At 39.2% G+C, this 13,671-nt stretch overlaps 3 protein-coding genes across 3 annotated transcripts; 2 read left to right on the top strand and 1 right to left on the bottom strand.

Annotated features, from left to right (window-relative positions):
* The first annotated feature begins 639 nt into the window (after positions 1–639).
* snu13b (SNU13 homolog, small nuclear ribonucleoprotein b (U4/U6.U5)) lies at positions 640–2,276 on the top strand. The gene is made up of 3 exons (XM_062442990.1): positions 640–821; positions 998–1,118; positions 1,808–2,276. The coding sequence occupies exons 1-3, from the start codon at positions 819–821 to the stop codon at positions 2,068–2,070; spliced, it is 387 nt and encodes a 128-aa protein (XP_062298974.1). The 5' UTR covers positions 640–818; the 3' UTR covers positions 2,071–2,276.
* Positions 2,277–4,002: 1,726 nt separating this feature from the next.
* Positions 4,003–7,187, top strand: crym (crystallin, mu). The gene is made up of 8 exons (XM_062442988.1): positions 4,003–4,224; positions 4,310–4,460; positions 4,539–4,601; positions 4,696–4,797; positions 5,801–5,984; positions 6,158–6,279; positions 6,401–6,485; positions 6,584–7,187. The coding sequence occupies exons 1-8, from the start codon at positions 4,058–4,060 to the stop codon at positions 6,655–6,657; spliced, it is 948 nt and encodes a 315-aa protein (XP_062298972.1). The 5' UTR covers positions 4,003–4,057; the 3' UTR covers positions 6,658–7,187.
* Positions 7,188–7,585: 398 nt separating this feature from the next.
* Positions 7,586–12,904, bottom strand: LOC134003717 (ras-related C3 botulinum toxin substrate 1). Its single transcript, XM_062442989.1, has 6 exons — positions 12,645–12,904; positions 10,758–10,829; positions 10,482–10,599; positions 9,931–9,993; positions 9,493–9,652; positions 7,586–9,326 (listed from the first exon to the last, which is right to left on the bottom strand). The coding sequence occupies exons 1-6, from the start codon at positions 12,677–12,679 to the stop codon at positions 9,196–9,198; spliced, it is 579 nt and encodes a 192-aa protein (XP_062298973.1). The 5' UTR covers positions 12,680–12,904; the 3' UTR covers positions 7,586–9,195.
* Positions 12,905–13,671: the final 767 nt, after the last annotated feature.

The raw sequence follows: 13,671 nt of genomic DNA, 5'->3' as shown, positions 1-13,671 counted from the left end.
TTCATATAGAATATGAATAGCACCTACGGACCATTCAAATTTTCACTAATAAGGAGGCTGTCAAAACTGTTAGTGAGTGTTTTTTCCAAGAGTGGACATGTATACAAGTCTTATATAAAGTAGAATAAAAATGATATGATAAGTTAACATTTGCAATAAATAAAACTGAAAACCTGAAAACATTAATACAATACACATTTTAATAAATAAATAATACTATTATTATTGCTTTTAACATTACAGTTGTCATATTAGATGTTTACTTGGACAAAGTTTAAACCCTGATTGCATTATTAATTAAATAATATCAAAATGTAAAACATATTGAAAAGAAACAGGAAAGGGCAACAAAAAAAAGCATTTCCTGTCCTTTTCTTCTTTCTTTTTTTTTAGCGGTTGTTGCCAGTGCGCATGTGCATCATCGCACACGTGCGGAATGATTTTTTGTCCTAGGATGGCGAAGTCATCAATCGCCCTACTCTGCCTCTGATTGGCTTGCCCTGATCGTAACCAATCACACTCCTCATACCTCAATCTAACCAACCCAACCAACGAAGACAACAACTACTAGCCAATCATAGGTAAAGAAGGGAGGCTAAGACATGGCTATCCTAGGAAAAGGAAACTACCGTACCACAAACGTTTTGGACCTGCTGCATGCGACACAGCTCCTCGAGTTTGTAGCTAACGTGACTGAACTAAAAGCAAAATTATCCCGCGTCTTGTTCTTCCTTTTATATCGAGGAGACAAAAAATAGTCCTCCGTGAAGCATTTCGCCGAGAGGGCCGGAATACTAGAAAAACAACTTTAATTCACAATGGTGAGTGTTGTGGCGTGAATGAACCAACAAGCTAACTGTTAGCTGACAAGTTGAAGAAACTAGACTGTCGAGGGAAATTTGACTTTAAACTTAATTTAAGATCCTTGTCGCTGTTTATGTTATACAGGGCTTGTGTTTTCATGTGGTCACCGTTGTTCTATTTTGTTTTCTTGCAGACTGAAGCTCCAGTGAACCCTAAGGCCTACCCGCTGGCCGACGCCACGCTGACCAAAACCATCCTGGACCTGGTGCAGCAAGCTTCAAACTACAAGCAGCTCAGGAAAGGAGCTAATGAAGGTGAGGAGACATAAATATCTGTTTGAACTATAATGTAATTAGTCAGTGAGTTCACTTAAAATTACCAATCAGTATCATTCACCCACTCTGAGGCAGTGGGATATTACAGGGCTGTGAAACGTGGTCTCTTCAGGTTTAACACCTCTTCAGACACAGCTGGGCTTCTCACGTGTGAATTTAAAAGACCTGGAAAAGTACCTTAAAGCAGCAACACATGATCACTCTCACCTAATCTTTTTTGTTATTATATGGCGATATCACTGCTGATGCCTAAATTACATATTTTGTCTTTGCAATGTTTGTGTTGTATCACCAATAGCCTAAAAATCTAAATTAAATACTGAAATTATAATCCTATATCAATGCTGGGTTAAGCAGCAAATGTTTGCAGTATTGATGAGCGAAGAATCACATTTATTTTTCAGCTGTAAATTGTATTGTCATTTTGCTCAAAAGTCAACAAACTGCAAAACAAAGTTTATTGTAGTTTGTGTATATAGAGTCAAACTAAAAGTATCTACACAATATAATAGTGCAGAGCAACAACATACATCCTGTGTTGGTTCAGAGACTAAAAGCTGTTGTGTCTCAGTCACTTCTACAGTCACTGGACAGTCTGTCTAAAGCTGCTAAAAAGATCTTTGAACTGTAAATATATTGTACTTATACTTCTCTAATTCTTCCCCCAGCTACAAAAACCCTGAACAGAGGCATCTCTGAGTTTATTGTGATGGCTGCTGATGCTGAACCACTGGAGATTATCCTCCACCTGCCATTGCTCTGCGAGGACAAGAACGTCCCATACGTGTTTGTCCGCTCCAAGCAGGCCCTGGGCAGGGCCTGTGGGGTGTCTCGCCCCGTCATCGCTACCTCAGTTACTATAAAGGAGGGATCTCAACTCAAACCGCAGATCCAGTCTGTCCAAATGGCTATTGAGAGACTGCTCGTGTAATTTTTTTTGTTTTGTTGCACTGTTGTGGCAATGTCTTCTTTGAAGAAAGATGAAGACAAATTCCAGAGCATGAATAATGTTTGATTAGAAACATTTGTTGTGCATTACAAGGAAATGTATCTTTTTTTATTTTTTAGGACAGTGAGTCCACTTCAGTGTATCAGTTTGCCATGGCATCACCTGATTCATAATAAAACATTTTTTATTTAAAATTTGGTATCTTGTTTCATAGTAGTTCTCATCCAGATTGTGTAGTCAGCCTTTAACTATAAAACATGTGCGCACAAAGATGGTTATTATAATTTTATCCCAAGGACAGGTAATGTGTTGCAGAGATAGTCTTCGTTGCTGGTCAATCAGCTGACTTCACCAGCAAGAGTTGCTCTATTTCAGAAACCAGGTTTAACAAACTGAACCAAACCCAGAAATGATAAAATTCTGAGATAGAAAATTGAGTTTTGGGCTCCAGTGCAGCTACTCAGAGTTAAGCATGGTGACTCTAATATCACAATTCACCATGGCAACAGGTAGTCAGAGCCTCCTGTTGAATCCATTGGAGGCAGAAACACTAATGTATGGGTATGTGGACTGAAGGTTTTTCTTTAAAAAAGACAGCAGTGACAGAAACTGAGTCAGAGTGGGAAAAGGTTAATAAGTTAGCACTGTTTTATTCAGCATAGTCCATGAATTTATTATTTGCCAGACTTTGGGTTCCTTAATGGATGATAAAGTAGTGGAATCTGACTGCAGACTACATTTCATTTTTCACACAGTATATGGTTTCAACTCTGCAGGAGCAGCACAATCCTCCTGACTCCAAAATATGAACATATAATCTCCAATATGACATGAAAACATTATAAGAATATTCACTCTGCATCATCATCATGAGCAATGGATATAATTATTCATTGTTCTTATGTGTCTGAAGCTTCATACTGATTTTAAATTCAAACTGAGATTACACATTATATGCAATTAACTTTTCAGTGCAGCTCTAACAGCCTGACAGCTGCTGAGATTTTATTCTGACCTGAGGTGAAACAGTGTCTCATATCCAAACCTCTACCTCTGCTGTTAAGCAAAGGTAGAAGAAGTACTCATCCTGGATGTACCTAGACATCAATGTAAAAATACAAATAAAGTAAAAGTCCTACATGAAAAATACTACTAAAGTAAGTATTATGAGCTTGATTTAATGAAAGTATTGCGGTAAAAGTAGTGGTTTGATTTCTCTAACTGATATATCATTATGTATGATAGTATTATATTATTAATACTGAAGCATCAGTGTGTAAGCAGCATTCCTGTTAAAGCAGGTGTATCCTTGTCTTGTGATTTGTGAGTGCAGCAATATTTTAACACTGGGTTTATTGAACTGATCAGGCACCTGAGCCTGCTTCCTCCTCAGCTCAACTAGTTATTCAGCTTTTTACCAACAGGTGTGTGATCTGACATGTCAGGATGATTGCAAGCTCAAAATAATTAAGGTGGATTTTAAAGGCCAGGGTGCATAACATGGGCTTGACATGATTTGTGCAGCGAGACGGTGTGCGTCAGTGCCTATCAGCCTTGGTTGTAGTGCCTATAGCCACTATTTGTTATAACATTTCATAAGACCTTATTCCAATGTGGATTTTGTAACTTTTGACTTCCTCCTTTTAATTTTTTGAAAATATTAAAATACTGGGTGATTTAAGGTCACGTGATTATCTAATCAGCCTACACATGAAATCTGATCTTCATATCTCAATAAGTACAACAAAGCTGAAAAATAAGTAACTTCATTCACTAGACTACTGTAATTTTGAGGTACTTGAGTTTTTCCAAGTTATGCTGTTTCACCTTCAAGAATTTAACTTAGTTACAAACTATCGGGTCAAACAGTGCGGCTCTTGAACGCAGCACCACTGCAGGCAGCGCCTCGAACTTTGGACCGAGTAGGCTGTTCACCACCATTCATAAGTCTCGTCTTTCTTTTGGAAACATGGCCGGACCTCCAGTCATCATATGGGAGCATGAAGTGAAGCAGCTGTTGCGTTACAAGGAGCTGATCCCGCGTCTGGAGGTCGCTTTGGGGAAATTCTCAAAACGGGACAGCGCGGAGGTGATCCAGCCTGTGCGCACCACCGTGCCCCTGCAGAAACACAGCGGGTAGGCCTGGCTGCACTGAGACTCCAAGTGTGGTCAGAAGAAAACACATTAACAATATCATTACGCGAACTCACTTTGTTTGCAGGTTCCTGGGAGTGATGCCTACATACATGGAGAATGATGGAGTCCTGTGCTCAAAGCTGGTGTGTTTCTACAAGAGGGAGGATGGTTCAACTTTGCCAGCCACTCAAGCCACAGTGCTGCTGCTGGACCCAGAGTATGGGAATGTCAAGGCTGTGAGTACAACAGATGCATGCATGACTTAAGACCTGTTCAAATTCACATTCAGATCCCAATGCTGTAACAATCTGCAGGTCATGGATGGAGACGTCATCACAGCCATGAGGACAGCTGCAGTCTCGGCCATCTCTGCTAAGGTAGTCATTGGTAACCGTGTGTCACATTTAAACATCTATTCACTGTTTTTCTGTTCTAACTATGACACTTCTGTCCTGGTGTGTGTTAACCCAGATGTTGATGCCTCCTGGAGCAGAAGTTCTGGCCATCCTGGGTGCAGGCCACCAGGCGCTGAGTCATTACAATGTCTTCACTGAAATCTTTTCTTTTAAAGAGGTACGGTAAAAAAAAGCAAAGTCTGAACAGAAGCCTATTTGACACAAAACACACACACACACACACACACACACACACACACACACACACACACACACACACACACACACACACACACACACACACACACACAGAAACATAGCTGTCCCACTTCAAGTCCCTCTTCTGCCTAATCCCTTTCTGCAGTATCACTTATGAGCCTCTTACTGCCTGATTTTATCTCCCTCTGTTTAATACTTTAGTAACTTCTTATGTAAACATCACACAGAACCACGGTCAATGGTTTCATTTGAATACACTTGAACCAGTGAATGGAATGTGTAAGCATCGATTACCACATGTATTAGTCTAAAAATAGGATACTGAATACACAATTTTGTAATGGGAAAAACACTTTTATACAGTAAACCTACTAGAATATGATTCATCACACGTCTCGTCTCCAAGTGTACCAAAGTTCAGATAGAAAAAAAGGATTGTAAAAGTAGAGGTTTTAGCAGTGTACCAGACCTCTCTGATATGGTGTCACAAACTGGCTCAGTCAGTGACAAAAAATAGAATGACATATGAATAAAGCTTCTAAAATGACATTTGCAGTCAACTTAATATAAAATATAATAATGTTAGTCAGCTTAGTCAGTAATGAATGCAATGTGTGGATGAGTAAAGTGTGTGACTCATGCAAATAAAACAAAACTATAACCCATCTGGCTGTCAAAAAGTGCTCCTTAACAGTTCGCCAATTTTTCAAAAAAATAATCTAGTACATCTAATGATAAACATATTTACAATTATTACTAACCACAAAATGAGAGAGTCTGGAGGGACAGACACTGTATTTATGTATCTGAATCTTAAACCTGAAATGTAGCCAAACCTTTTCTAAAGCAGTATTGTCCTTTTTGTGCTCTCCTGTCTGTCCCATATTTTTTGGTGACTGTTTATATTGTTTAATGTTTTCTTGGTTATACACTGTCATACTTCTCCTGGCTCTTCACCACAGGTACGTGTGTGGAGCAACAGAAAACAGAGCGCGGAGAAGTTTAGCCAGTCTGTTAGTGGCCCTGTGATGGTGTGCGGCTCAGTGGAGGAGGCGGTGAGGGGAGCGGACGCTATAGTGACAGTAACCAGAGCAACGGAGCCTGTGCTCTTTGGTCAGTGGGTCAAACCGGGAGCCCATGTGGCAGGTGAGTTAAAAAAATGTACACACACATACACAATTAAAGAGGAAATATGTGAGATTTTAACATCTCTGCAAAATGTGCACAATTTAGGTGCATATTTAACACTCAAAAGAGAGCTTTGGGTTGAATTATAGCACTTTGTAACAACTCTGTGTTTGTCTTCTGTTGCTGAGCAGCTGTGGGAGCCTGCAGGCCAAACTGGCGAGAGCTGGACGACTCATTGATGAAGGAGGCGGTGGTGTACACTGACAGCAGGGAGGGAGCAATGGCCGAGTCGGGTGACGTCATCCTCTCTGGGGTCAGTCCGTCATTGTGCTTTCTAACTGACGTGATAAGATAACTGAGGCGTATGTTCTTGGCTCCCTTTGCGGAATATATGTGTGTGCGTAAAGTGTGACTGTGGGTTCGTTTGTTTTCAGGCGGAGGTGTTTGCAGAGCTTGGAGATGTTGTTAACGGGACAAAACCTGCACACAGAGAGAAAACCACTGTGTTCAAGTCCCTCGGTAAGCCATACCTGATGTCGTCCTTATTGTGAAATGTGCTTTATTTTTCCAATTTGATATTTTATTTAACTTTAAAACTTTTTTTCTTACATTAACAGGAATGGGAGTTGAAGATGCAGTGTCTGCTCAGCTGGTATTTGATCAATGGAAAGCCAAAGCCAGCAAACCATGACCATGACCAAGCTGGATCAAGATCAAGACAATATCACAAGGGATGGCAAATAATACATTTCACTCCAAATTTCCTAGTTAAGTTTAGAACTGCAACAATTCATTGAATTTTTTTTTGTGTCTTACATAACAGTGATTTGAACACTGAAAATTATGATGGGCATTTTTTTTTACTCTTTTATAGACCAAGCCATTAATCAATTAAGAAAATAACTCAGATTAATCAGAAATTAAAATAATCTCAGGTTTTTTAGTTTTTTGAGAACTTTGATAATTGATTTGTTGAAGCAGTTTTTTAAAAAGGGACTTAAAGTTGACAGTCTATTGAACTTGAAATAAAAGCTAACATGCTCACAATGACAGTGCCTTATATGCTTTTGCAAGTCTTAATATATTTACCATTTTGGTTTAGTGTGTTGTCATGTTAACATTCGCCAACTGGCATAAAACACTAGTATGTATAACGTAAGAATAAATGTCAGTGTCTTAAGTTTTGCTAGTATTTGGAATAAACTGATGTATTGGACAATCTTTGACCTCCTGGTGGCACTAAATGAAAATCTGAGGAACATCAAAGTCATTAAGAATCATTCTCTGGGGACCATCATTATATTTATCAAATTTAATGGCAATCCATCTGATAGTTGTCATATTTATTTTGATCTGGACCATACAATGTGCTAACAAACTGACATACTGAGCTCACAGCTAACATGGCTACATGCAAAGCACTTGCTGACTCCAGCTTCTCAAACATGAGTATATATTCCTCCCTTTTTTAAACTCATTGTAAATCTTTTATCTTTATATGTTGGATTGTTGGTCAGCCTAAACAATTATTTGAAGACATCTCGATGTGCTCACAGGAAAGTGTGATGGGCATTTTTCACTATTTTGACTATAAACAGAAGACATTAAATACAAAAAAGCATTTTCAATGAATTTATTTACTTTTTAAAAAATCAGCACATTACACTGTGAAAATGAAACCACATTTAGCAAGAAAGTAAATCCATGTGTGCACTTCCACTGCGCCAATTAAACACTGATAAAATTAAACTGAAATGAAGACTTACAGTGGCTGCCTGAAGCATTCATGCATTTTGATCTCTGCTCTTTTAAAAATGAAAATGCATTTGCTGAAAAGTTACTGTTGAAGGTCAAATTGTACAACAGCTACATTAAAGTCAGTTGCAAACTCTGAGTGTTTATAGTCTGGCTCATTAACTCGAAACACAGTAGTAAATTGGGTCGAAACGACATGGTTACACACCATCATGAGAGCAAAGTGAGCATCGTATGAATAAAGCCTAAATATCCAAAGAACTCTCTGAGGAAGAATTTAGTAAGAACTTGAAATGTTTGGTATAATCTACAGAAAAATGGAGTGTACCAAGCAACAACACTGGAGAGTAAAAATGTGTTGCTGACGACACGACAGTCACATCTCAGGCCAGGGAAGCGACGAACAAAAACCATTAGGTTAATTAAACTTCACAAAAGGAGCCTCTGCTGACTGATAATCTTCAACCGTCTGCACAGCACCTTCACATGCCCGACAGTCAGCCATGAAATACTGTGTGTGTTCTCTTAACACGTAGTGACATGAGAGCGATGGGCACAGGGATGTCGTGGTCTAAAAAGCTTTAAGGGACAAAACAAGGCGAACTATCTGTTAAAATATCTAACAGAAACTGTTTTAAATGCTCGTTCACTGTAGAAAATAATCATTATTTATCTTAGCAGCTGCTACAATACGTTATAAGTCATTTAAAGTTCTTCAAAGTGGGGTTAAACTGTTCTTCATGACTGCGTGGTGATATCTTGTACAAGTTAAAGCAAAAAAAAAAAGGAAACATTTTAGTGTTCGTGGAGCCACGACAAATTGATGACCGTTGACTGAGATTTGGCGACACGTCAGTCTGGTCAGGTGACACATGTAAACAAAATGGTCCGTCAAGCACAGCTGACAAGAGACTGACCATGAAATAAAAGGAGAAATTAGATGTTCTAAAAAAATGTTTTCTTTAAGTAAAATTTCATCAAGGCAGCAGGAATCTCTTAATGTGTAGGGGAAAGAGTGCAGCGCAGGACGTCCTTCTCTTTAGAGTTATATCTACGGTAACTTCATGATAAAAATCACGTTCAAGTAGTGTTTCTTCGAACGACGTCTGAGAAAAATGACATGAGTGTTTTTGTTTTCTTAGTAAAATCCTCCCTATTACTCCTTAAAACCCAAATAAATCAAATCCCCCTCACATTCACCAAGGCCTTAGCAAAGTCACTTCATTCATGTCGTGTCTGAAAGGACTGGACTGATGTAAGCAGCCGGGAACCAAATCTCACAGTAAAACCTTCTTAAACCTGCTTAAATCTTTCGAGTTCTTTCAGACACGAGTCTCATCTACCGGAGCGTATATATATAAGCAAGGACACAGGGGGGTGAATTGATATTCGTGGAACCTCCGCCAACACCCTCTTCCCTCCGAGTCGGTGAGTTCTGACTGCAACTGTATTTTTTCACTTCACTGGTTCCCCATTACAATACTACGCACTTCCTCTTCCTCTTTTTGATGGGTGGGGGGCACAAGACCGCCCTGATGGCTTCGTCAAACACTGTCTTAAGGCCGCGCTGCGTCAGAGCTGAGCACTCCAGATACTTCACTGCACCTGGTGGGCAGAGGAGAGGAGAAACAGATAAGACAAAGGCCTCAACATCATTTCTTTATGGTTTTAGGAAACTACCAAAAGCACCGCTCTCTTTCAATTTGAAACTTCAACAGACAGTATTACGATTCTAAATTTGAATCTGTGTATGTAGAAAGCTAATACTGACTTATTTCTTTAGCCATGGCCAGGCCCTGGGGGTAGATGATGGGGGAAAGTTTCTTCTCCTTGAGCTTTTCGATGGTGTCCTTGTCGTCTCTCAGGTCCAGCTTGGTGCCCACCAGGATGATGGGCGTGTTGGGGCAGTGGTGTCTCACTTCCGGGTACCACTGGGTGAGGTCAGAGGACAGAGTCAGAGAAACTCAACGGCAGCAAGAAGACACAAATGTCCACTGAGACATATTCCTGTTACTTTACCAAAATAATCCACATCAATCCATTAATTGAATCCAAAGAAGTGTCAACATTTTGTTAAGAACTAATAGTAAAGTTCAGTGAGTGAATTGCGCAATTGATTTGTTCATTTTTAAACCTTGCAAGCGTCCCTTTAAACATTCTTTAAATATATAAACCTAATACAACCATTATTGGAGCGGGCTGTTCTCACCTTGGCACGGACGTTTTCAAAAGAGGCTGGACTGACTAGTGAAAAGCAAATCAGGAAGACATCCTGTGAAGGGAAAACGACACTGTTAGCAAGACAGCAACATCACAAAATAAAAACTTAAATTCAACATGTGTAACTTCATCAGCAATACGTAGATGTGTCTGTTACCAACTGAGGCAACAATATCCAGAAACTAATCTAAAACACCAAACATACATTATTGACTTAATAGACTCCAAACTTTCAGACATGAGGATCCACAAATCTAGAAAAATCTGGACTAGACCTGTTAACTACTAACTGACTCCCATTTTCAGCTCCCTGCGACACAGAGGCCAGTTTGTTGCGAGGACAAAAGGGAGCAAACAAGAGCTGCCTTTCACTTCCTCCAGTCGTCCTCCAGACAGTGTATATAGGTACTATGGATACAAGGCTCTACTCTGCTGAGTGCACAGAGTCTGTCTGAAGCATTACGGACCAGTGAATGACCCCAAATCAATGCTGGCAAAGTGAAGCTAACATTGTGTAGTTGTTTATAGATGTATACATACTGTCTGTGGGTAGGACAGTGGTCTCAGTCTGTCGTAGTCCTCCTGTCCTGCTGTATCCCACAGGCCCAGGTTCACTGGTTTCCCATCAACCATCACATTGGCAGAGTAGTTGTCGAAGCTGAAGGGAGGGAAGTGGACATTAAGTTCCAAATTAAACCAAAATGATGTTGAAGTATTTCTCATCAAACTCTGGTAGCTTCGTCACCTAAACTTTGCCAAATTTCCATCTCCACACCGTGGCTGCTCATGATGGGTGTTAATGTGTGTGTTACTTACACTGTGGGGATATACTCTCCAGGGAAGGCATTGGTAGTGTAGCTGATGAGCAGGCATGTTTTACCCACCGCCCTGAGAGGAGAAAGGAGGGCAGGGAGGGAGAGGAGGAGAGATTGACAAAGAAAGTACAATGAGAACTTCAGATTGCTGCTTTATCTGAACTCACTCATTATTTCAAGAACTGCAGTGAATTGCTCAGTGAAATAAAGGCAACAAGAAGGAGTTTTTATACTTTTTAGGGCTGTAACAATTAATAAATTGACAGGAAATTAAGTCAGTTTTTAAGAAAAATGCTAAATTTCTCCAGTTCCAGCTTCTTGAATTTGACAGTGAATATTTTTGGTTTGTGGACTGTTGATCAGGCCAAAACAAGACATTTTATCTGTCTTGGGCTTTGGGAAACAGTAATTGACATGTTTCACTATTTTCTGACATTTTATAGACCAAACAACTAATTGATTAATCAAGATAATAATCAACAGATTAATCATTAATGAAAATAATCATTAGCTGCATCCCTTTTGTATGATATATTCACCTTGTCTTGCCTAATAGATTAACAAGTTAGTTAGAACAGGTTTATTCTGACTCAGCAGTGACTGTTTTCACAGATATTTTATGCAATTTGTTTGCAATATTAATTTCTCTTTTTTTTCTCTTCTATTTGCTTGTCGATTTTTACATTGTTTGATATGTGAGAACTGAAGATATCACTCTGTTGCTTAACACGCATGTAACTGTAGCTAAAACTATTAGATGATCGGTCAAACAGCTGACAGAAAATAGTCCGCTTTGATCATTCATTGATTGTTTCGGTCGTTTTTCCAGCATAAATGCTAAAGATTGACTTGTTCCAGGTTCTTCAATGTGACGATTTGGCATTTTTGTTTGTCTTATCGGAATTAGATTTATTGCCAAGTAGATTTGCACATACAAGGAATTTGCCTTGACAACAGTCAAAAGTACACACAACTAAGTAATCTTAAATAATAAAAGAAAGAGAACAAGAAATGTATTATACAAAATATGTAGTAACTAAATGTCTTTTGGACTGTGTCAAACAAGCAACTTGAACATATACATATATATATGTTACACTTGTAACCACCCCTTAGCCTTTATGTGTATTTGTCTATTTCTTTTCTCTTTAGTTTTGGATGTGGAAATAGGACATGCATGCTTTACCTGTTTTAAAGGCTGCATTACAGTAAAATTATGTAATTTTCTGAACTTACTAGACTGTTACTTACTCACTTAGTCATGATATCCACATTACAGATTATCACTTATCAAAAATCTCATTCTGCATTCTGTAAAAGCTCTAATACTTATTCTACAATATAAATGACGTATTTAGTTTAAAAAAAAAAAAACCCTGAATATTAGATTTTGTCCATGACACTCTGTCCTATTGAACTGGATTATGTGGGTGTTTTAGTATTGTTACTAAAACTAAATAATTTGAGGGTTTTTTTTAAGTTACAACTTTAGCTACACTTGTGACTACAGTCATGGTCGTTTTCAGTGGGTGGATATCAAATGGATAAGTTGTCCCAAAGCCAAAAGTTTGTGTGGTACATGAAACAGACATGAGCATTGAAAGGCTTGTCTATAGGTGTATAGGTCTTATATACAGTCTATGGTGTCGACATGGCAGCCTGCGTCATGTGTGCTAAATGTGTGAGTGACCCAGCTGGACCGGAGAGCAGGAACAACACCAGCTGTCGCTCATATTGGCATGTTTATAACAGGCTTGTTAGCCGCTAGCCAACTGTTGCTAACTGGGTCAACGAAAACAACCAGGTTAGCCTTTAACTGTTGCCATATTTGTGCTAAGTGGGTAATTTTTAGAGGTCAAAACGAGGAGAAAAGCACAGTTTAACTTACCCGTCCCCGACTACCACACACTTAATGGCCTGCATCGGACAGCTCGGTCTCGGTTAGCTTCGCAGGCTAACGGCGGCTAAAAAAAACCGGTCAAATGTGAGTTAAAAAAGTACAGGGTTAGCAAAGTGAACGGGCCTCGATTTGGCTCCCGAAAAGTTAAAAAATGTTGTCGTCGCAGATATTTCCCGACTTAACCTTCTTCCCGGTGAAACTCCGAAGTTGTAAACCGGGCAGGCAGGCAGGCAACACCCAGGAAAAAAAAAAACTCTGGAGTCAAGATTGAGGAAGAAACGCCCACAGTTGGGATCCTGCAGCTCCCGAGAGGATCCCTGCGGGTCACATCCGGCCACAGCCTGACCCCTGCTGGATACAATGCGGCAAGACCATAAACCTGCTCAACCTTACACAGACAGACTGTTAATATGGTGCCTCTTTCACAGTTTCCTCTCAATTAGTATTTGCAACAACATTAATATACTATATTGAAATGACACTTTAGTTTTCACATCTGCTTTAAAAGTAACCTTTTATTGTCACTGGTACTCAAGTAAGTACAATTTTAGGTTCTTTACTTTCCATTTCTTCTTCTCCACTAACTTTCAGGGGGAAATATTGTACCTTCTACTCCACTGCAGTTATTTGTCAGTTTAAGTTACTTTTCAGATGAATATTTGAAACAAGCAGTGTGTAGTCGGGGTCAGTACGTTTTGTTGTACCTTTACATAAACGAAAAGTGAAATGGAGTAATTTTACACAGAGGTATTGCTACTTTTACTTAAGTAATGGAGGTGAATACCCTTTTGTAAAAATGGTTGGCTCTTCCCTTTAATACAAAACAACGTTTTACAGTTTTGCATAAGAACACCAGGGGGCAGCATTTTACAATATTACAGTTTAAAATTAGAGTCACATGAATGATGCTTTATTTCCACACTCAAGGAAAAACAAAAACTATAACACACACACACACACACACAAACACACACAAACACACACACGCAGTCTTACCTTTGTAACTTTTAGGGTA

Source organism: Scomber scombrus, chromosome 21, assembly GCF_963691925.1.
Source record: "Scomber scombrus chromosome 21, fScoSco1.1, whole genome shotgun sequence".
NCBI lineage: Eukaryota > Metazoa > Chordata > Actinopteri > Scombriformes > Scombridae > Scomber > Scomber scombrus.
Note: the sequence above shows the minus strand (reverse complement) of the source record. Positions and strands in the feature narration are given on the sequence as shown.